The sequence below is a fragment of the Rhamphochromis longiceps genome, linkage group LG22, assembly GCF_057381845.1.
Source record: "Rhamphochromis longiceps isolate RC_006_pf linkage group LG22, R_longiceps_female_GT1.1, whole genome shotgun sequence".
Lineage (NCBI taxonomy): Eukaryota > Metazoa > Chordata > Actinopteri > Cichliformes > Cichlidae > Rhamphochromis > Rhamphochromis longiceps.
In genome coordinates, this window is record NC_140577.1 from 12,260,992 (window position 1) to 12,285,900 (window position 24,909).

Sequence of the window (24,909 nt, forward strand, 5' to 3'; positions counted from 1 at the left end):
GCTGCAGCAACATCTCAACAAATATTAAGAGCTGGTAAAAGACCGATATTGAAAAATACTTTTATACACTCTATACTGTAGGTATGATTAACAGTGACATAAGGATAATAGGTTTTCTTTGTTTATTTTGCCTGAAAGCAATGATGCCTTTTGTGGAGTAATACATTTTCTTTGACAAATGACCTGAGTAGCACATAATGGAATGGCTTTGTTTGATTAATTTTTATACAACCATATTTGTCCATTTTAAACATACCTGTGACATTTTATTCACCAAAAATTGTTTAGATTTCTCTAAATCCATCTTTCCTTGCAGCCAAGGTCCCCATCTTTCCTCCAACAGGCAGTTTCAGAGGCAATTTATGTAAAACTTGCATTATTCATGACCACCTACTCCAATTGGCTGCATTCACTTCCAGCCAATCGGAATACTACCTAATGGATAATGGAAATTTCCTCATGTGGCGTCTCTACCCCCAGAGTAATGGCTACAGCTAGAGACCACATATAGGGGGGTCTATGAACCAATCTAAACTGTGCAGTTGCACAGTTGAGACTGTAGCCACTTTCACACACGTGCTGCAGCCCTCTTAAACTTTTCCAACATTTTCCTGTATGCGCGAACACAAATGCCCTACTCAGTGGGATCGAACATTAAACTGCCCAATCCCTACCAGCTCCCTCGTACAGATTCAAAGTCCGTTTGCTCCAATGTGAAAACAGAACAGGTCCTGAGAAGCTGACAGTAGTAGTACATGCCATGTGTACCATCTCCCGAATGCACAATTAAGCCAGAAACCTAATCTAAACCATTTACAGTGGTGTAAATACATCTAGTACCGACTAGCTGCACCTGACTCGCGTAAGAACTGTTGCTAGCCAAGATTCAGCACTACTTCCCGATTACAGAAGGAAGATTGTCTCCAAAGATGAATATCAGCCATCAAGGGCATATTTCATTTAAATTCCTTGGGAGATGAAGGAACAATTACTGCTCCCTCTTAATACAGGAATTTCCAAATACGAAATTACAAAATAACTCAGATCGAAAAGATAATATAGCAGATTTATGACACACCAGCCCACTGATTTCAAACACATGGAGGAGCCTGTGAATAAATTGTTATTTTAGACAGAAAATGGCAAGAGAGAGCAGATCAGCGACCTTGCCTAGCTTTATCGAATGTCTCCTCAAATAGATTTAAGGCAACTAACAATATGACCAGTCATGGCTTAAAGTCCAGGTCAGTGTATTTCATTCTCCGCAGTGTTGCAAGCAAAAAACAAATCATTACCGAAAGTAATGAAAGAAAAACAGGCTTACGGCGGCTGGCAAATAATTTTCCAATAACAGTTTTGTTATATTTATTCAATATTATAGCGCTACACATTTATGTGGGAGGTAACTTTTTCTTGAACTTTTACAGCAAACTCTGAATGTTTTCGCCCTTCTTAAACGTTTTGCTATCAGACTCTTTCTCGTGCCTCCTGGCAGGTGAAACAAAACAAACAAAACATTCCTCTTCAAGAAAGAAGCAAAAAAACACCACTTACAGTACTTACTGCTGTGCAACAAGCGCGACATAAAAAGTGAGATTTGTAGGCAGGGTATATCATTTCCACTGTTACTGTGGGCTGCAGGATTTTTATTCCCATGGCAGTGTGTATTGTTAGAGTGGCAGTTGTTGGACTCTCTGAGGCCTTTAAGCTCACTGTTTTCCCTCTATTACTTGTGCCCGGTGGGGGCACAGACAGTTGTAGCGAGATGCGGCGCAGCGCAGCAGGGTGGTCCCCAGATACCACAGATTCATACTTTCCACCTGACGCACAGGATAGAGAGAACAGAGAGCTGGCAATTACCAGACTCCTCTCTCTATATATACTGCAATCCTGGCCAGCTCCGCTCTGCTGTACTCCACTCTGAAGGCTGTCTCAGGGCCAAGCTGGAGGTAATGAAAGCAACACACTCCTAATGGACTATTGATGTGTGTGTATTTGTGAGTGTGCGCGTGTGGACGTATGAGAGGAAGGCAGAGGAAAGAACAAAGGAAGGAAAAAGAAACTGTAAGAAATCATTCTGCTGGCATTTTCATCCACTTTCCTTTTGTGCGTTGTCTGTGTCGATGTTTTTGCCGTGGCAAAAAGTGAGCATTCATGTCTGCGAGCTAACGTAAATCACCTATACGGGCTGAAAAGCAGTAGAATTAAACTGCTAGTGCGATCCAATAGCATGGCCAAGATGTGTTGCGCTTCCAGCAAGGGAAGCAGAGACAGACAGAGAGACACTGTGTCTGAGACATGAGGTCACCGGGAACCAGGTGTGTTTCCATCGTCCTTCAGCTCAAACACCAACAGGCAGCTCACGTATAAATACACTCATATAGGAAGGAAAAGACACAAATATCCCCGGGTGACAAAAAAAACAGAAGTGGTAACTCAGACACCTTCACAGTAAATTTCACCAAATACAACATGTCGCACTCCTGCTGATGGTCCACTGGTAGAGCATGTAGGGTGTATTTTTTTAATGCGTGTGTGTCTCTGCGTGTGTCCCCTAACCTGCTGGCAGGCAATCGGATGAATGAATGGGCGTCCACTCCTAGAGGTCCGGTGGCACAACAGAAATAACTCTGCTGACCACAGTGACCTCTGCCTGTTCCCACACAGTCTGCGTCCTGTTCTAATGGAGGCCCGTGCTCTATTTTGGGGGCAGCAGCTAGATTTATCTCACTGCCCTCTGTGTCCTGGGACGGTGACACTGACGTGGTGTAACTGATGCCTGCTGCTTCTTTTTTTTTTTTCCTGCTTCCCTTACGCAAGCACACACAGGATAAAAATCAGTCAATTCTGGGCACCCGGATGACCCGGCTGTACGTCACTATCTGTATCCATTTTCAAATGTCCCTTAAAGGAATAAAGGAAAGTTGTAAACCATCGGCTTTGTGTTGTGATACTTCACCGTGATAGTCTGATCTTTCATAAAGACAGGTGCAGGAGCTGGAGAGTAGATGAGAACAGAACCAAAGAAAGCAAGCCTGCTGAATTGCTTGCATACCACAGAGACCTTAGAGCATGATTATCCTCCTCAGCAAATTTAATCTTCATTCTAGAGGACGGGCAAGCTGGCCGGAAGGCTATGAGCTCAGTGACCTACTGTATCTGCTGAGAGGCTGAATATTATTCTTTGCAAAAGAAATACGTTGCCTCAGGTCCTGCATTAGATTAAGTTGACTGATGGCTAAAACCAAGAATCTAGGGATCCTTGTATATAATGTGCACATCACAGCACCATCTTCCTAAAGTGGTGGAGATCTCAGTTTGGGTTAGGGAGCAGAAAAAAAAGATAGAGGCTTTTTCTTACGGCAGTAACAGTCTGATTTCAGAGCTTGCCAGTATAATATTTAGAGAATAAACAAATAAGAAATAGTTTCCTGGGTAAGAAACTCAACCACTACTCAGTCTCCCAACTGTATTTCATTGCACATTCCTAAGTTATTTTATTTTAATGTACAACTTTTCTCTGGCATAGTCATGCTGATGATCTTTTTTAATGGTCTGCTGTTGGCTTGAAATACCCGACTATCAATCCTTCCAGTCATGCAGCAAAAAGCAAGTTACACACTGGACAGGTCATCACCATATTGTAGGGATACACAGGGAAAGGTCTTAGCGATCCGGGGCTAGAAGCTTCTTACTGTGAGGTCACAGTGCAAACTACTGGGACTGTGACAAACTTGTGATCCGTCCAGAGGTGATGCCCACATCTAACCCTGCCCTGTGACAGCTGGTATAAGCTCCAGTGCCTCGTGTGACCATGATTTGGACAAACAGAAGAAAAATTACGGATGAATGCATCTATTTTATATCTTCCTCGTTTATTGTTTCAAATTTAGTGTGTGATTATTTCACTCCATCCTGTGGGTTTATGTTTTTGACATTTTTTTCATTATTTAGTTGCTGTTCATACTCACTTTAATTGTTTAAACACACACCATTACGTTAATCAGGTTTCAGGTTGCTTTTATTGCAGTTTTATATTAACTTTATAATTTTATGACGGCCTCTCCTGTGATAGCTCGTGCTTCGTGCAGCACGTTGCGCTCCCACCGGGGACGAAATGCGCCATTAACAATAAAAGTTTTGCCGCCTTGCTTTAACGTTTAGCAGCTACAATTGTCATCACCAACATCTCTGTCTGCTCGTATGCGTGGACTTTCTCATTACCAAATCTGATACGCTTAAAGACTTTTGGTTAAAGAAAGGCCGAGATGTTTCCATTTTAAGCACCACGTCGCCAGCACGGCCTTCACCGGCTTATTTTGTAATGAGGTTACATGCTAGAGACGGTATTCTCAGCCATGTTCACAATAGCTTTCAACCTTGTTGTTACTCTACTTTGATGTTTAACCTACAGAACCTCCAAACTTCTGACACAACTGGCAGCTGCCCACACGGTGAATCCACAGCATAACAGAGAGGCAAGTACATCAATGGACAGACTGAACACATGTCAACCAGAGAATAGAGGAAAAACGCTCTTTATAAATAAAAGAAGCCTCAGGTGCTTAGTTTTCCTGCATTAATATTGTGTCCACTCAGCTGTATCTGGTAACATAGATGAGCATTAGGGACGTCTGAGCAGGAGTGTGTGAAGAATAGCAGGCTGAAAGGATGGGTGTACGTGCAGAGGGAGAGCGAGGGATGAAAGACAGTGGCGGCAGGGCAGATAAGAGAGGGAGGGAGCCATGAGAGAGAGTATAAAAGCAAGGGCAACAAAAAGTGCAAGGAGAGGTGTGAGCGGGGTGAGAGGGAGGAAAATAGAAGGGGATCAACATCGCGGACAGCTGGGCCAGGGTCGCGGCGGTCAAGCTCAGGAAGCGGTCGTACAGTCAATGTCATCCTTTCATCTCGTCTGCTGGAGATGCAGCAGCCTAAACTTTACTCAAATTTAACCTTCCAAAAAGCACAGGTTGATCCAACTCTCATTCCTTTCTCTTCTGCTCCATGCACCACCCATCACTTTCTTCCCCCTCTGCCCTTCCCCATCTGTTCTCTTTTATCTTCTTCGCTTATTCCTGTCACATCTCCAAAGCTCCTAATCTATTCCTTTCCATTGTGCTCCTGCTATATTTCTCTCTATTACTCTCGATTGTTGGGTGGGTGGGTGTGGGGGGGTTCTCCTCGTGGTAACTCTCCTTCATTTTGTCTCCATCCACATTAGATGCGGTTGAGTGGAGAGCAAAGTCAATCGTTCCCGCCTGAACCCCTCCAGGAGTCGGAGCTACCTCCTCTCTGCCTAAACAAACTTTGAAGCCAATCAAAGGGCTTATATCATTTTCAGTGGAAGGGAACAGCAGCAGCTGAATACTTTATATTTCAGTGACAGATCCACTCGGAGCAGCTCCGCTCTCCTCCTCCTGCCTGCTAACCGTTGGCTTTGCTCATGAATGATACAGTTCAGTGGCAAAACAAACAAAGCGTGACAAATCCAGATTATTGTCTGTAGGCGAGATAAGGTTATAATGAGAAAGTGCATCGGGGGAAATTGATCCTTTTTTCAGGAAGCTGTCTGATTTACTGGGCATGCCAATAATAACTTCCTGTGTGTCCCGCCTCTAATGGGAGGAGGGTGAAGTCAGAGGTGGGGGTGGAAGGTTCATGCTAAGAGGACAGATTTCATTATGATGCAATATCCCGAGGAAAGCACTGAGGTTTTGTGGCCACTTATTATCTGTGGCGGAGTATATTGAAAAGCTGTCTGATTGCCATTGAGGATCACATACAGAGACAGAACTATGGCTGGCTCGCACTGAGTGACAGCAGAAGCGGTAAATTAATCATCAATACATAATGGATTTGACCTTTTTGTTTCTGACGAAAAAACGAGGAAGGATAACAACAGCTACAAAAAACAAAAAAATTCACAGAACACAAACTACACATGACTCGCAGATGCATCATGGGAAACGCGTGCTCTCACGTACTTGGAAAGGCAGCCATGTCTGAGACATCCTGACAGCCAAGTCGCCAACCTACTTGGCTGCACGTTAAATCTACATGCCATAGGGGAGAGAGAGACGAGGCCCGCCGACAGGCCAGTTATTAGCCAGGGGAATGTGGGAGGGATGGCAGAAATTAACATAGATTACTCAAGTATGACTGACAGTTTCAGAAGGGCTTTTTGTGACTTACCAAGTGATTTGGGACTTGCCTTAATTCAGTGAGGGATGTTTTAATACCGTGGGCTGTCTCTGCTATCTTGGCACTGTTGCCTTGGTGAGGATGCCAACAGGGAGGAATTTCTTTCCTGCAACTGCCCCCCACCCCCACCCACCCCCAGCAACAATTCCTCCCAACCTCAGCTGCACAGGCCTTGTGATCCGCACATAATGATGGAAAGTGTTGGTGGGGCAGCACTTTTTTGGCCTGTCTTTACTATATTTTATTTAACAGGTGGTTGGCAAAGAGTGCACCCTGTATATTCTGTCTGGTGTTATCCTGACAGATGTAGTGTTTTTTATAAAACCCTGGGTGTTATTTAGATCTCTGGCAGAACAGACAAATTATCAAACTGGTTATCTGATCAGTATTCTGAAAGACACAACAATTACCATTTTCGAGGGTGGGGAAAGCACTGGCACTCACCACAAGTGTCCTTGAAGAATATGGCTTTTACTGTAGGCCTAAATTAACCTCTTCTGTATAACAGAGCACTGTGACTGACAGAGTAAGTGAGGCAAAGTGAGAGTTTGGACAGAGAAAGACAGAGACTAGTGGAAATTGCAAAAACAGAGGGAGAGAAAAATGCCAGCGTTCTGTTAAAAAAAAGAAAGGAAAAGAAAAAAGAAAAAAGCTTGTACATATTGCATGTTTCCGCTTCGTTCCATCTCCCAAGGCCACTGTGGCTGCTTCCTGATGTGGTTTTCATTATTTATCCAGCATCCATTGGACAATATTGGAGCCGACTCGCAGCTCTGCTGCCATATTGGCAGAAAGACAACGGAGCGAGCGGTACCAGCGGAAGTGAAAAGGAAGAAGCAGCAGTGTTACTGCACATTCAGTCTGGACTGAATCTCTGTTTGCACAGTTAGACGTCCAAGCGAATGTTAGATTCATCAAAGTCTGGCGCTGCCCTTTTCTGATGCTCAACACTACTTGCACGTAACCTCATTGATTATTTAACTATGGTTTGATTGCTGACTCTAAAATTAAGTTAAAAAACATAAAGAGACACAATTCAGTGGAGCAGGTTATCAATTTTCTTTCTGCCATTGCCGCCACACAGTAAGGTATGTACATGTTATTACTCACCTGCCAAAAAACAAACAATGGCTAATGTATCTCTGGTCTGAATTACATTTACCATAGGGTGTCATCTCTAAGCTGTTTAATGCATTGTGGGACGAAGGGCTGTAATCAGCGAGGCTCAGTGGAGCCAGCGGATTAAATCACTTTTTATCTGCGCTTCCTTTGACTTTCCCAGTGCTCAGGGTTGCAGTGTAAATCATAATGCGTCCCTGTTGGGCTCACTTCAGTATAGTTTATAGCTGGAGTCACATTTCATAAATTCCATTTATTTTGTTTATTGAGTAAATCCACATCCACTAAAAACAAGGATAACTCTTTATTCTCGCCTCGAACTTAAAAGTTGACCATTTCTCAGAAAAGGAGGAGATCGTGCTCGCGTGATTCAATCCATCGATTTCTGCGCGCAGCCAGAAATCACATGTTCATTTATATGTGCAGCATCAGCTGGAAGCATCCGAGAATGTGCGCGTGTCAATATTTGAAACGACACACGGTATGTATATTTTGGGCGTAAGGGACATGTTCTTCATCTGTGTGCATGCGTTGTGTATGAGTTTATATTTGTGTGCACGTATACTGTATGCACGCTCACCGCCGACCACAGCGACAGGGAGAGCGGCTGCCGCATTGCACAGAATAGCTAAACAGCTGTGGTGCTCCATCAGGGCTATCGATCATGTCCCTCTCTCTGAATCACAATCAGACGTGGGCAGAGCAGAGCGGCTAGAGCAGGCCTCGGTGACTGGTTTGTTGGACGACTGCTATGCACCTCTCATATCAACCAGGCCTCACCAAACAAACCTGACCTGGACTGCTGATTAGATGCATCTATATGCGAGTACTGTGGTACGCATTTCTGTAGAACTTGCTGGAACACACACGAATATTCGCTTTAAGTTCTCAGAATGCAACATGTCTTCTCGCAATTGACATTTACTGCAGACAGAAATAAAGCACTAGCTCTTGTTTAACGCACTTCTAAATCATCTGTGATCAAAATGAGCATTCAGAGAGGATGGCATTACCACGGATCAAAAAATGAGTTCATTTGTGTATCTATGTAGCGCATGTAGTTGGATCTCATAGAAAATTACATAGAATTTCATTAGAAAACCTAATGGGAAGAAAAGGGAAGCTGTTAAGTATCATTAGTTGCCATCTGCTATCATATTTTCACACTGTAGATCAACTCAATATCTCATGTAATCACAAGGAAGTCAGATGTTATTACATTAAAATTTAAGCAGGAAGTGTATGGACTCAGTCTATGGTGCTATTAGCTGCCATCTGTTAGCATCTCCACAATTCCTCTTCTCTGTGTTGGTCTGTTATCAGCAACTCACGGTTAACTTCCTGCCAACATGGTGACTTCCTTTTGGTTTGTTTTCCCATGGTCAGTTGAATTTACCAGATGACCTGCCACCTGACATCAAGATATTTACTTCCTGGTATGGGACAGCAAGGTTACAACTCAATATCCTTTTTGTATTGGCACTGGACACACCTGGGTGGAGGTAGGCAGCTAGTACAATCCCCAATTGCACATATGCACGCGTACACTCACCCTCTTACACACACACACACACACACACACACACACGGCCACATCTCTTGACACAGTGTGATTGAGTGGCTAAGCCGGAAATGCAGAGGCTTGTCAGATATCGGCTGGAGAGGTTTGGGGGAGTAAGCCTGATGATTGAGAAATGTGTGCCTGTATATATGCATGTGTGTTGGGAGTGCTACCCTAAATGTGTTGTGTATGCTTGAGAGCATGTTTTAAACACTAAATGGTGGTAAGAGAAAGAAAAAAGAAGTTTCTCATTAGCATTATATGGATGCTGACATTCCACTGAGGTCAAAGTCAGCGGTGCATGGCCATATTTGTGCTTATGTGGTTTGTGCGTGTGTCAAGGCTCACACAGTGTAACAGTCATGGCTGTCACATAAGCATACTCATGCACGCACACACAGACAAACACACACACACTCCGCCTGTGCTGCGTGTGGTGGGAGCCCCCCGGGGGGTGCTGCTGAGCTGTCAAAGTAGGATGGATGAAGAAGCTGCCCTGCATAGCAAAGGGCTCTGGGGAAATACCACCAAAATGACACACACACACACAGAGAGACTGTCAGCACACGGTATGTATGTGCACCCATTTGGAAATGCAGAAATTTAAATACACGTGCATGAATGTGAACACGCATAAATTTGAGACCAATACAAATGCAGTGCAAACGCATAACACGCGCACTTTCAGGCAACCCAACACACAAAAATACACTTTTACTAAAGGGCTGTTCGCTCTCCCTCTGTGAGAAACAGAAACAGCCCTAGGGCCCTCAGCAAAGGAACATCTGAGTTTGATAACAGCAAAATGTCCAGAAATCTCCATTTAGGAGACAGCAAGTCAACATGGACTACATCATAGAGGAAAAAAGAACAGCTTCATCTCCACCCCACCCTCATGTGAACTGAAAACTATGGAAAAAGTATAAAATATCACAGGGAGCATTACTCTATCATTATTCATCATCAGAACATCTGAGAGCATCTGCAGCGTACCAGCACAGCAAACTTGAAAATTCAGCTGCTAACTTATAGCTTTTGTGCATCTACCATATCAGTGTTACTTACTCTGGTATTTGGAAGGAAGTTATAATTTTTTTAAAGAAGTCCGACAAGGTTCAAGTATTTGACCTGATCCCCTTTTACACAATTGCCACATCCAAAGAGGAACTTGACTAACAATTCTGACTTGCTTACTCAAGTTTTGGTTGCATAGCTTCTCTGACTGCTTGTCGGCTTGTTCCCTTCAGGTTGCGTGGTACAATTTCATCAGATTCCCAAATTCCCGGTGAATTCAGGTGAATATATCAGGCTTGTGACAAAAACTACAAAACTAAAGCCCAAGCTAATAAACCGAAAGCAACCTTTGGAAGTACCGTATCACCACATATCACAAATGGCAACAACTCGAAGAACAGTAAAAGTTCAGGTGTAAAGCAAGGAAAGAGAAGCTTTCATAGACCTTTTAGCAGGGACCATAGCAGCGCTGAACCAGAGCGGACCTTGTAAACGTAACCATTCTTAATTCCACAGAAGGATTTCCTCGATCAGGGCGGTAAATCTCCATGCTTGGCACAAGCCTGAACAATCCATTAACAATAATAAAGCCTGAGCGGCAGGGAGATAGACCCTTAAAGGGGAAGGTCAGCCTGATATTACAGCTCTAAAGGTTTCCTATTACGGCTCAACTTCAATATAACCACTCACCTTGCCTTTAATGGCTGCTGGCTATGCAGTGACTGAGCACATACGGAGATTCTAAATCCAGTCTTTCTGAGATATTACTGGATAGAGGAGAGCGATTTATGGGTCTGTTTCTATGCTGCTGGTTGGAGGTGTGAGTGTTAATATAGCTGCCACAGTGGTGAAGGAGATCTCCTCAGGTATCACCCCGTCTGGCCCTCATGTCCTGCTGGGATACACGGGAGACTCTGCTGCAGCACCTGGACCCAAAAGTGCTTAAGCAGCATTTTTTCTTCATCCTGGCCTTTCCCTCTGACACTTTTTTCCCCTTCCAACTCACTTTTCTTCCACTGCCACCTCTTGATACTCTCACTCCCCTGGAGACTTGCTTCTTTTTCCAATGCCTTGCCAGCTTACTTGTGGAACTGTGATGCCTCTTTCAGCACCGATACACGGCGAGGTACAATCTCGTCTCTACATCTGTCTCCATTTTCTGCTATTCTTTCTTTCACCCATGTTTCCCTGTCTGCTTTCTCCTTGGCCACTGTCTAGGGTGACTGCAGAAAAGAGAGCGATAGGAAGGCGAGAGGACACCGCAACAGAGAGAGCAGGAGCAGAAGAGGAACGAGGGGAGAGTGCAAGCTCTTAAGTAGATTGCGAAGAACAGCACAGAGGCATGAGTGTGAATATTAAGAGGGTTTTCTCCTGCCCGAGAAGTTCCAGCCTGCAGCCTGAGCACCACCAGGGAGAGAGACGGTGACACGGAGTGAAGACGTTACAGAACGAGCGAGGAAGAGACCTATAGAACCATCAGCTATTGAGCCAGAACCACGACAGTTAGCTTCAGATGTCAGAAACAGCAGTGTACGCAATCTATCAAGCTGTCCGGCAGATCTGAGATGAGGAATTACCATAAGTGAATTAGAAAGGCAGTTCCTTATTGCAAAATGATGCCTCCCCCACCCAAAAAAAAGAAAAGGAAGGGGTGATGTGAGAGTAATGTGAAGCAAAAGAGGTGAGACTCACCTGGAATGCCTGGTGGGGTTTTCAGGTATTTTCCATTGAAGTGCTGTATCACTACTTCACATTTCTCTGTAGACTCCATCCTGCAACGACATGCGGCATGTAGGGTTCAATTTAACAATCTGTTTGTAGCAGAAGCACCGATGACACATTTACAACCATAAAGCATCACCCCCTAAACTGTGTCCTGCTGGCTGTGTAGCATCAGTCTTTTCATACTAATAGTGCAGTGAGACTATCGAGAGCTGATCTGCCGTATCAAGTCACTGGTTACATGAGTCAGGGGTTCATAATGAAATTCAGGGCTTTCAGGCAAAGAGGTGTTTATGCAGTCCTTTTCTGCGCATAACGGAAAAGACAAAGCATAGAGAGTTTTGGAGAGTAGGTGAAAGGCGTGAAAGATGAGGTGGTACGGGAAGGTAGAAATTACATGCTTATAAAAGGCAATTCCAGTGTGAAGATGAGAGAGAACACAGGAAGTTGATTGACTCGTCTCCACTTTTCCAACCAAAGGATCAAAGAGTATATACAGGCCAAGCAGCTGGCCAGCAGGGGGGCTCTGATCTTCACATCACAAGCCTACACACACTAATGTCATACACACATAACATCAAAACATGTACATTTCAAATGCATATGAGTGTTGTTGTCATTCTCACACACATACACACACACACATGCACACGCACACACACACACACACACACACACACACACTGCTCTGCAACAATAAACAGATACCCTAAAGGAAAGTTGAGCAACTTAAGCTCCAAAGATTTGAAATATAATAGGAGATGTAACCTATACATTATTGTGTACATTATTGTACTTTATTGAGCCCCGTGGGGAAATTGCTCTCTGCATTTAACCCATTCACTCAGTGAAGCAGTGGGCAGCCATTGGGCGCCCGGGGAGCAGTGTGTAGGGACGGTACCTTGCTCAGGGGTACCTCAGGGTAGCTGTTAAGGGGAATCGAACCCCCGACCTTCCGATCATGGGGCAACCACTCTACCTACTGAGCTATCCCTGCACACATGCATATACATATTTTCTATGCACTTTTGCATTTCAGAAAACTAATCAGAATCCTTGGTGGGTGTTTCCTAGTAAATGTGACTTATTATTGGCTGAGAGCACTGCATTCATGAATTCTAGACTAGTTGCCTCACAGTGACAACTACAGGGAATTATTGCCCTAGGCTAATAAATTTTACTAGTTGAACACCAGTAAATTAAAACAATTTGTACTCTCACTTTGGCATATTAAAGAAATGATCGTGTGCTGGAGAGCAGCTCTTTTCTGTAAAGCTAAGCTAAGGGCTGGGAGACCTTCTTCAGACTGGCTGCTGACCACACTGGGAATCAGAAGTGTGTGGCCAAACCAGGAGAATGGCTATCGTAGAGAAGGGCCACACACTTCAGGCATTGTTGCGTTCAGTGTTACAAATCAAAAGCTCCACAGGTGGACACACAGCAACAACAAAAGTTTGAAAGACAATTACAATGGCTGTCTCCTCTTTCACCTCCACACAGCTGGCCGCTCATGGCATGAGGTGGGCGTGAATGTTGGCTGGCTGCTTTCGGAAAGTTACAGCAAATGATCTACAACGCATGCGCACACACACATACACACACCCTATCTGACATTGAAAAGGTGTAAGACCATAAATCCAAAGATGTAACTTAATTATCAGTTTCTCTTACAAGTTGATGTAAGAGCAAATAATATCAAAATATTCCTTTAACTTGCAGCTTAACTGTGTGTGCTACAAGAATTTTTAAACACCTTCCATATTACAGCCTGCATGAGTAAAATGCTAGGATTTTCTTTTTCAATGTGCAATGGATTTGTCTGAAAATTTCAATTGTGTTAAGACAGTAACATATTAAAAAGCAAATATCCTTTTGCATGAATTTGCACGATCCGTGTTGTGCATATATTGCAGATTCCCTTATAGACGCAAAGAAGACATATTAAAATGAGAGAGTTTTTAAATCCAGGCTTGACTGAATGCCATGTCTTTATGGTAATATGCGCTTGGAATGTGCAGAATTCATTGCCTTCCAGATTTTCATGCTTTATTCTCCCTCACCTCCTAAAATACTCATATCATCCTGTCAGCCTCCCCCTTCCCTGTCCTCTGTCTCCCATCCTTCTGCTATCGCTACCTTCATCTTTCTTTCTTTTCTTTTTTACCATAGCTTCTTTATCGCGCTCTCCATCTCATCCATCTTACTCCCAGCCCGTCTACACCTTTTCTTTTTGACGTCTCTCTCATTCTTCCCCGTCTTTCAACCTTGGTTATTTCCTCCATCTTTCACCGTTATCCTTCCTCTCTCCTGGCCCATCTCTCTCACTTTCTGTGCCCTCCTTTCCTTCCCACTGTGTCCATCCTTTTCTTTCAACATTATGCCCTATCCACATCAAAATCGTTCTCCCCTTTTCTCCTCCCTACTCCTCTTTTTAGAATATATAATCTTTCACACTTCCTGGCATCATCAATCTCTCACTGACCCTGTATCCTCCCTTTCCCCAGCCCTCACTCTTTCCCTTCTGTTCCACGAGTGTTAGTGAAAGGCCGATATGAACCAACCAATGCAACTCAGCTAACTGCAAAACATAACGAGTTTCTAAAAATGACTTTAATTTATAAAATAATATTCAAAAAGATATATTAAGTTATACACAGCACATTTTCACTCAAAAGAAGCAAAACAAAACAAAAAAACTACTACTAAACTTGAAGTACAAGAGCAGCCAGCTGGTTAATTAATTCATTAATTTTATAAGAAATCATTGTTCTGATTCATTGTTTATTTATCTCTGTTTATATGCTATAGATTTTTTGATATAGGTGCCACATCAGAAAGCTGAAGTGAATATACCGGGAACTGCATACATCGAGTGTTTATGTTTACAACATACGCTGGCAATATGCTCCTAATCCACACCAAACACTGAATCTCAGCACAGTCCTACGAACACGGAAATTATTGCCTCATAATGCTCTCACTTTAGGAGGCAGGCTAGTGACACGGAGAGGATCTGCCTGAAGCACAGCTAACCTCTTTATCGCTCAAGCTTAACAACCTTGTAGTGCTTATGAAATAATGACTTTTGTGGTGTGGACTCCATTATCAAAGCACAAGCCGTTTTGAGGTTGTTTGTTGGGATGCTTTTGTTGTCCATTTTAAAAGAGACAGGCTTACAATAGCAGCTGGATGCATCCCCCTTCTTCACTGTTTATTTAGTGCTTCTCTGACTGAATGTCAAAGCAAAGCTTCTCTTTGTATTTCATTGCACTTTTTAGCCTTCCTACACACAATAACATCTTTCCTTCTTTCTCTCCAGCTGCACAGCAGGATGGTAAACGGAAAGGATGTAAGTAGACATGAAGTGCATATGGCGGACAGGCTGTTAGACACTCACAGGGAAGCAAACCAGTCAGACTCACTGTCTGCTGGTCAGTCAAGCTTTTGGGGTAACAAGTCAGTCAGAGAGTCAGCCAGGTAGACAGTGAAGCCGGCTGGATTTTCTGTGTGCGCTGCTGGTTAATGGCATCAGGTGCTGCTGTCTGCAATGATTAGTGCTGGGGCTGGAGTAATGGGCTCTGATAACAGTAATGGATCGGCCCACAAACACTTAGCTCAGTTTACTCTCTCTAATGCCCCACACAGCACAGCCCTCAGCAGCTGTCTGTATGTCTGTCGACACAGCTAATGGGAGTTCTCCAATTCATAAAAAACATTCAATTGTGTTGGTTTTTGTTTGTTTATTTTTGCTTTGGTTGGATCTTTTTTTTTTACCCTTTTCCCTGACCTGTACTCTCTTTACTCATCACACGCCAACGCTCATGGAAATTTTTAATTCATCTTAGTATTTCTCAGTCTTCTAAAAAGTTTCCTCAATTCCTTCTCTATTCATTCACCTTCTCTTTCTCTGTATATTAACTTCTAAAGCTTTTATCTGATCATCGCTTCACACTCATGTCTCACCCTCCCTTTCCGTCATGCGTCTTCCTCCTCCCACCGAGAGCTTCTTGAACAGGTGGCCTGTGGCAGGTTGTTGCTGTGCTCTGCTTGTTGGTCTGCAGGAGGCTGCCTACCTGTGTCTCTGTGTGAGAGCTTGCTTTTCAGCGCGTGTTTGCGTGCGTGCACACGAGCATGCACGCGTGCATATTCACAAGTGTGTACGCCTGCGTAAAGGTCTAACTCTGCAGATGCTCATATTGGTGCGCAAGTGTGTGTGTGTGTGTGTGTGTGTTTTTGTGTGTTTGTGCCAGTCTGTCCTGCTGTAACCCCTGGTAATAGAGCAGGGAATAGGAGAGGAGTTCAGCCAGAGCAGGTGATTAAGAAAAATCCCTGCAAGATGGTGGTTCTGTGGCCGTCATTGGCCTCCTCTGGGTAAACAGGGAAGGAATGTGTGGAGAGGAATGAGAGCCTGGTGGCTGCTGTCGAGGACAAGGACAGAACGGTTTATGACTTTGGGGGATTAACAAGCTGAAGTGGAAACTTTTCTAAGTAGAAAAAGAAACAAACTGTTCAGTCATTCAGACTTTGTTTTGGGAAAAATAGCATCCGTTACTCTACTATATATGCTATTACTATATATAATACACACACAATCATTGGTGGTATCTGTTAATTTTTGAGAATGCACAGCTGAAAGCATTCATTAACTCATATGCAGATGGATGGACAAACAGGCTTAGAGGAAGAATCAAATCATATTTTCACTGTCTAAAATGAAAAGCATATTAGTAGCAGCTCGTCTACTAATCAGAAAGTCAGTGGTTGAGCCCAACCTGTATGTCGAACTATGCTCGGGCCAGATACTGAAGCCTGAGTTGCACCTGATGCATCCATCATGTGAGTGTGAGCGTGTGAACATGATGTGCTTAGGCACAGAAAAAAGCACTTGTACAAATATGTGGGTGAATGAGGCCTGTAGTGGATATTGCTCAAATTCAGTAGAAAAGCGCTACATAAGTACCAGTTCATATTTCAGACAATGCACAAGCGTGTGCTTGCCAGTACACGTACAATGTATTTTATTAATTTAGTACCAAAAACAAGACACGAGTCATCTCAGGGCACAGCTGAACTAGGGCAGATCTTAATGTGAGCAGTGGGTAAAAATCCTAGTTAGATTTACTCACCACAAGGAACACTCCTCAACCTGTGACAACAGTTGTATAGTGTCTTCTGTGGCTTGGGAGGGAGCTTTGTAAAGTTTTAAAAAATAACCCTGATTACTGTGTGCCAGCAGGCTTATCTCGACTTACTCTTCAGACTTAGCATTTTTAAAATAAAGCCTATTACAAAGTCGAGGTGTGCAGCATAAAGAGAGATGCTAGAGAGTTGTATTACAGAAATGATCTGGCTTTTAGAGCTTGGCATACCATTTGTAGGGACTGAAAGGAGGCATATTTAACACTTGCTTCATTAACATTGTTTACCTGGCAAAGCCGACTCCTCTGCTGACCCCGTTGGCATCCCTCAGTATCCTTGTGGAGATGACGTGACCCAGAGGCTTCAGCATATTCTCCAGCTCCTGCTCATCCATAGACACTGGCAGGTTGGAGATGTACAGGTTGGTGGGGTCCTGCTCTTGTTGCTGCAATGCCAGAGATTTCGAGGAGTGAAGAGGAGGGAGAGGTTGGACAGACGGCAAAGAGAAGAAAGGAAAAGAGAAGATGGTATGAGAAATAATGCATCACTATCAATTGCAGAAAATATGAAATAATACATCAGCTTTGGGTTGTGAGGAATCATGCAACGTGTTGCAATACTGCTAACTGTGCAGCCAAATCCAGGCTAAGCTCGCATGACATCTGGCCCTGCTGACACTCACATATTCCACTTAAATGCAATAAAGAAATATAAAAAATGAGCATGTGCAAGTATTAGTACACTCAATGTATTATGACAATTTAACAAGTAGCATGGTGGATATATTCAGAATAGCTTGAATGGCATCTTCTGGGTGTTTCTTTTTAGTGGTCAGGTAAAAAAATCAAGAGAAACAGCAAAAGAAAAGCTGTGTATTATACAACAGTGTTTTCAGTGTAGTGCCCAGGGGCTACTGCAAGCTAGGTACGAAAGCACAGCTGGTGCTGGGGTGAGCCCGAGGTAACAGAAAGCCCGTTGAGATCTACAGTAGAGCAGCTGGAAACAGCCCCACCAGCCAATCAGTCACTGCCTGTGCCAGGCAAGCCACCAAACTATGCCTCCATCTATATTTCTCTTCCACCAGTCAGTCAGTCTCTCTTAATTAAGCATTAAGCTACATTGTGCTGCCCTTAGTTCTAATCATATATGCTACAGGCAAATTAGCATATACTCTTTCAAATGAACCGAATAACATTCAATCCATCTTTCCAACGTGCAGGTAGCAACAGTCCACTCTAATCAGGCAAACAGCCAGGTCTGATCTGTTTCACACTTGTGTCTTTCATCCTTTCATTCAAAAGGCGCTGGGATCATCACGAGTTAATTCCACTACACAGAGGCATGGTCTAAGTTAATAAGAGAATGTGCACTGAAACATTTTAATGACACTTACATGGTTATTGTTGCATCAGTAAAAGGTAAAACTTCTAGTGTTTACCAGAGTGTGAAATGTTAAAACAATATCAGTTAATTTTAAAGTCTTATAAACAACAAAAAGAAAAATATTCATCTATTATGTACGATTCATTTTAAATGTGCATGTGCGATACAATAAATTATAAATAAATTTCCTTTGATTTGTAAGAGCAGCCTCCCTTGTCAGGTTAGATCAATAATGTGAGCAGTGGAGGAGCTTTAAGCACCATCATGTAAAAAGGCAGTAATAATCTGTGTCATGGTCTACAATCTAATAATGAGGAAGGTGGCTGAATCTGTTCTGAATAACAACAGCAATTTTCCAAGACACGTGCGCATAAAAATGTATGAAATGAAATCAATAAATACATTTTTTTAAGGCGTGGATCTGCCAAGTCCAGGCTCATAAATGTTAAAAATTGGCAACAAGACAAGAAGAAGAAGAAGAAGAAAAACTGAGGGCAAATGACTTTTTGATATTAACTATGTGAAAAGGGAAAGACCATCTCTGAATTGAGGAGGGGGCCTATGGGTACATCTTTCGCCATCCTACAATGCTGTGATTGCAACCATCGCCCTACTGTCTGTGAATGATACTCACAGCCATTGGTCAGTGGTCTTTGATCAATAATCAATGGTCATTCATCAATGGGCTTTAATGAGTGGTTATTGATCAACGGTCATGACAATTTGTATATTAATGATCAAGGAACTAACCTCACATTTGCACAATAACTGGTTTCAGTTATTGTGCAAATGTACTGTTTATAAGGTTGGGGAAACGTGTAGTCAGCTGAGACTGTAGAAGTCACATGGATGAGTGACGAAATGTTTCTCCCACTGAAAACGCTACGTCCAGATCAACCTTTTGGAATTTCCTTTAAAATTTAGTTTAACCTCCTAAGACCTGAACTCTTCCACGGCATGCATTTTTAATTTCTCTTTGATATTTGGGCTGATTGCGGCCTGATGAATGTAAAAACAAAGAATTACCAGATTTCTTTTTACCTTATTTTTGTTTTTAAGAAAAATAAGAGCCACATATGAGGATATTTGTTTAAAATGTTGATAGAACAGTAGCAGTATAATGTCCTTGTAAGTGGATATCAGGCCCTTGTACAGCAAAATTGAGTATTTTGGTCTAAATAACCCAAAATGTGATGTCCACATATGTGGACGCCAGGTCCTAGGAGATTAATATGGTTTTATTTGGAAAAACAGCTGACTTGGCCTCAAAAAAGTTTTAAAAAAAGTGAATTCTCAGTTACATATTTCATACGCACATGCAGTACTGTAAACAGCAACTTCAGCACAGAAGTCTGTCATCTTCTCAGCTGGGGGTTGTGGAGTTACTTCAGTTGCAGGCTGCGTAAACACTGTCTTTGAGAGTCTTCACAGACTCTACAGGCAACACTCTCTCACTTTGTCCTGTTTTGCTTTCTGCTGATGATGGAGAAAGAGGTTAAGGAAGAGGAAAGGAAGTGTCTCCACCAGTCTCTTGCCTCCATCTTTCTATCCGTCAGTGGACAGGACTGGTCCCTCCCCTGATTAATTAGCTGTCTTATCTGACAGGACATGTTTGATCTGATGAAAACCTGTGGGAGAAAGCCAGCGCCCGAGACCACAGCTTTTTTCTCCTTTACCCAGGAAACTCAATTACCTAACTAAACTCCACCTCCTTATTCTACAAGTGTGTCACATTTGGGTGCTTTGGAGCATGTGAGAGAAAAAGCTCGCAAGAGTTTGTATAACACGGGATTTGGCAGTGAATGGAGCTTAATTAAATCTGTCTGTAAAAATCTACTGTACACGTGTCACTCTCTTGCTAAGTCCCTTCAGTGTGTGCACCCTTGCAGCTGCGCCTTCCTTTGAATTTCATTGGTTACGTGAGCTGATGTTTTTCAGGATTATGTCAAATAGGCTTCGTATTCCGATGCAGAAAGGAGGTCCGGATCAAAGAGTTAACTGACTGACTCCCTCATTGAGCTAAGCCAATGATAAGACAGTTTCTGCGCGCACACTGGAATGAAAGCACTTTCTCCTATAAGCACGAGACAGCGCACGCGGTGAAAGAGTGAGGACAGAATGTGATGCGGTAATTTGTGTGCGTGGGCTAAAAGTAGAGGGCTCCGTTTGCAAAGGGGGTGGGGGATTATCGCGGGGGAGGCCTCGTCTACGCACGGCCGCCTCGCTAAGTTTTCTCTTTGATGACGTTCCGCATCACAAAGCCCTAAATACCCAGATGGAGAGGAGAGGAAACTGGAGTATTTTGACGGGAGGTGAGATGGGCTGGCCCATTCCTCAAGGAGATTTAATTTCCTTTAATGTCAGCCTTTGCACATGCTCCGCTGTCACGCTATGAATGAAACGGTAATTGAGGTGTGTGTGCGCTTGCGTGCACCTGTGTGTAGCCCATCTATTAGTAATTATGTGTGTTTGTTCCATTTAATGCAGACTATATTACTGTACACTCGTGTATGCGTTTATGTATCTTTCGGCTCTGTGTGTGTTTCAAGTCGTGTAAGCGAGCCTCCTTCTTCTGCGTGTCGATGGTTGAATGTCTCTCTCGCCATTGACCAGCATTGTGGAAGGTTAATGGAAAGGCTCCAGGCTACACTGGGGCTTTGATGAGCATAATTCCTTCACCTTGCCACCAGGAGGACAGGAGGAATCCAACTGTGCGTGTGACAGAAAGGGAGAATGGCGGGACGGGGGGGGGGGGGGGGGGGGGGGGGGTGCGACATGTCATTTCCTGCTGACGGATGGGCCCCTCGCTAGAGCTGACAGCCCTGTAGCAGTTATTTCATTTCGACACCCTGCTCTGTTTACCTCACTGTAATTTCTGAGAACATTACCATTCTACGTGGAAGGGAGAGTATTAGACAGGAAGAGAAAAGAAAGCGAGGATCTGGGTTAAACAGAAAATAGGAGTTGCAGATCACGTGCAAAAGGTTAAGGAATGAAAGGGTACGGAGAGCCGATGAGAAAGAGAGATGGAGGCAGCTGACATGACAGGCAGATATGGCACATTAAAGGAAGCCCTTGTTGCCTTTTGACAACGCTGGAGGGAGAAGAAACGTCGGGCGTTAGAAGTCTCTCATTCTGCCTATAGGGCTCTCAGGGCTGTATCCATTTAACGGTTAAACGTTAGAAAGATAGATATGTGACTTGACTCGGGGCACCGCATCCAAATCCAGGTTGAGACTGAGTCGCCTTCAGTCTCTTTCCAACAATCCTTTCTCTCCCTGATTTACCTTGCACCCACATCTTTTCATTCCCTTTTCCTTTAAATCACTTTACTAACCTTCTTCCTTTTCTCTTTCAGTAATGAGAGTTTCCTAACTCTGTACACCAAGCGTTGTCCGTCCTTGCTTCCATGGCGTCTCTCCTGTCGCCCTCTATCCATTCTTCTTGCTCAAGAGTAAAGAGCTCTATGTATAATTGGTACTATAGGGCTTTTTGGATGCTCCTCTGAGCTCAGATACACACTCTACAAGCGTATACGTGCTTGGGTATACGTGTCTATAAGGTTGTCAATCCTTGCTACAACAAACACACAATACACTTCCCTCAGGTATGCCACTCTGGCTTGTTGTGTGACTAACCAGCAGCCTGAAGGAGCACAATTAAAGCCACAGACAATGGTTTATGTGTTGACTGGTTGGAGAAAACTGCAAGGAAGCAATAGTTGTTGTGTTTCTGCTGTTGTGAGGATGTGTGGCTGACAAGTTTGCAGATGCCAGAGGGAGCGTTCCTGTTCTCTTGTATATAGGTTGAGGCTCTGTACTCAGATCTTGCTGTGGGAGCCTGAGTCTGCAGAATGCATTCAAAAGACAAGCTGGCCAACCAAGAAGAAGGAAGGAGCAGAATGGGGAGTTAGAGAGAGAAGAAGCCTATGAGCACATCAACTCACTTCAAAAGATTTGAGTTTAATTTGTGAAGAGCTGGAGAATTCAGAGACAAAACAGTAGCTACACTACAAAGGACCTATCATTCTGTCAGCTGGCTAGTCAGCTGGTCAGACAACAGCAGGCAAAGTCAGCTGGGCAGCTTGCTGCACTTTGATGAGTGCTTCCCAACATTGCCTGTTTCTACTCTCAAGTGGATGGTTTGGATCATTTTACTTCATTTTGTACAGGCTACTGTCAAACGCTTCCTCAATACTCTGTAGTGATTCTGTCTATTATGAAAGACCCTCTGTGACACCGGACTTCAAACCCGGTCCACATCCAAGACTATATATCCCTATCGCAGTCTTTCACTGCTTCTGCAGTCATTTAAAGAGCACGTAGCTGTTAGCACAGCCAGGCTGCAAGTGTACAAAAGGTTTCATGGTCAGCCTCTGACGTGAGAATTCAAATTTACTTTATTTATTTTTGCCAGTCAAACAAATAGCAGCTACTTATTTTTTCAGCGCCGCAAAAAAACCGTCAGATTCAAAGTTTGGCCTCTACAACGGCTCCATGTATTCATCAAAGTCCGATTTCACAGACAGATGGCGAAACTTTGCAGGGAGGAAGTGTTTCGCTCGATCTGATACGCATCTTTACAGACAAGCGGACATATGCAAACACACCTTACATTTCAAAATATGCATAAATGCCTCCAACGTAGACAGGCTTAATCACAGAACAGCATGTTATAATGCCAAAAAAAAGAGATAACAAGAGCACAAGCTGGTAATGCGTGAGGTCCTTCGGCTGCTCATTGAAGGACTGATGAAATCCATATTTCTGATTCAAACCTTCTGTTAGAAACAAAGGGCTGTGAAGGGCTACGAGGCAAAGAATTTGTGCCATCACTCAGGGCAGCCTATACAATCCAATTACCACATTATGTGTGAACAAACAGCCCGAAACACCTGTCACTTAAACATGGCTTTAATAGTTCTGCAGTAAATGGGTTTAAGCTAAAGTCTGCAATCATACTATGTAGGCATATAGCTGCCAGTTCTTTAGCAGCTGTATTAAAACTACTTTATTATTTCTCTTATAGATAACATCTTTCTGCTAATTCATAACTGAATCGGCTTAGTGGGCAGCACTGCTGTAATCACTTTGGCGTGTGCACCTGTAGGCTTGATTGTGATTAAGAAAGCATCAAAAACAAAACAAAACAACACCAATCTCCTCGCTTAACACTGCATATAATGACGGCTACACCCACGCACGCACCGAGTCCTTACTTTCTTTCTTTTTTTTTGATTATAGGTCTCAATGTGTTTGTTTTTTTGTTGTTGTTTTGAAATACATCCAAACATACTTGTTACCAGCAGTGAAAGAAAATATTAAGGAAGACAAAAAAATAAAGATTAAGAAGACGGCACATATGATTGGTTTAAAACATTAATTATTAGCTTATTTCTAAAACTCGAGTGCAGGGAAATGAGAATCAGAGAGGAATTAATTCAAACTGCTGTATGCAACTATATCCAAGAATAAGTGAGCAGATGTAATAATTAGTAGAACATCAGTAACTCATTAGTAACACCATCATCTGCATTTCATCGCACATAAGATGATGTTGTTTGTAATCTAGAGATACATCAACTCTTTTTAGTGTTTTGGACGCATTTCAGTGTGAGTGTGAGTATCCCATTAAAGCTTTGTGTACAGCAGAAGGAGCAGGAATATGGCACCGCAAATCATGTGACAGGTGGTAAAAACTAAAAAAATTACTGACTCAATCTTTTTCTTCCGGATACTCATTCCTCTATCTCTGCGTAAACTTTCTTTGGAATTGCTACAAGTAAGGTCACTTCTGCATTTTAAATTCTTTATACCTCCATTAAACCCATTGGATTCACTTCAAATGTAGGCAAACAGACAACACTGCCCAAAGGTCCTAAGCCACCACACATTTCTTTCACATTTCTTGTATAAAACCATTGGATTTTTCTTTAACATAGCCTCAACTCTCATAGGGAAGCTTTCTTGTCATTTCTTTAAGTAATCAGAAATGTTGAGGTCTGGGCCATGACTGATATTATTCTGCAGTGTGTGTTTTTTTTTTTATCCAGGTATGCTTTTATTGCATTGCATCTGGGATCAAAAATTAAGCCAATCAGATGCTTTTCCAGATTTCTTAATTCTGTAATTGCATCAGTTTTGACTAGGTCCCGAACACGAGAGGCTGAAAAGCAGTCCCAAATCATGACAGAGCCTCCACCGTGTTTGACAGACAGCTATATAACCTTACTATTTCACCTTTTTCATGACCTCAATTAAAGAAAAATGTTTAAATGTGGATTTGTTATTGTTCATCACTCCATAAGACCTGTTGTTTTTGGTTCAGTTTTTTGTGTAACTTGGCATACTTCAGCCTTTTCTCCCTGTTTCTTTTCTTTAAAAATGACTTCTTGACAGTCATCTTTCCACTGAGACCGTTTCAGTTTCTAGTTTATCATTTTATGTCTGTCAAACTGTGTTATTTTTGGCATTTTTTGTAGATTCGACTAACAAAATGGGAACAAATTGTTACAATTAGCAACCTGTTGCAAAAACGCATAAAATGCCTAAAGATACAATTTAAAATGTGATTTTATCAAGTTTTCTGTTACGTTTAGTCACAATACTGGTTCACTCCTTGAGTTAGATGCCCTTTTATGCTAGAATGAAAAGCAAAATATAAGGAAATGAGGGGTGGCTCAACAGTACTGCACAATACTGCATGACCAGAGTGGTTAGGAACCCTAACCCCAGGCCAGAGGGTCCTAAATACCAAACTGGTGGCCTTTT

At 42.9% G+C, this 24,909-nt stretch overlaps 1 protein-coding gene across 3 annotated transcripts in view; it reads right to left on the reverse strand.

Moving 5' to 3' along the window:
- The window catches only part of LOC146643618 (RNA-binding motif, single-stranded-interacting protein 3), a 313,547-nt gene that overhangs the window by 57,507 nt on the left and 231,131 nt on the right, over positions 1 to 24,909 (reverse strand). For all 3 annotated transcript variants that reach the window (XM_085395367.1, XM_085395368.1, XM_085395370.1), the window contains 2 exons: positions 17,044 to 17,201; positions 11,588 to 11,667 (listed from right to left, as the gene is read on the reverse strand). In XM_085395367.1, the coding sequence (XP_085251493.1) occupies positions 11,588 to 11,667; positions 17,044 to 17,201 (238 nt within the window). The remainder of the gene's footprint in view (positions 1 to 11,587; positions 11,668 to 17,043; positions 17,202 to 24,909) is intronic.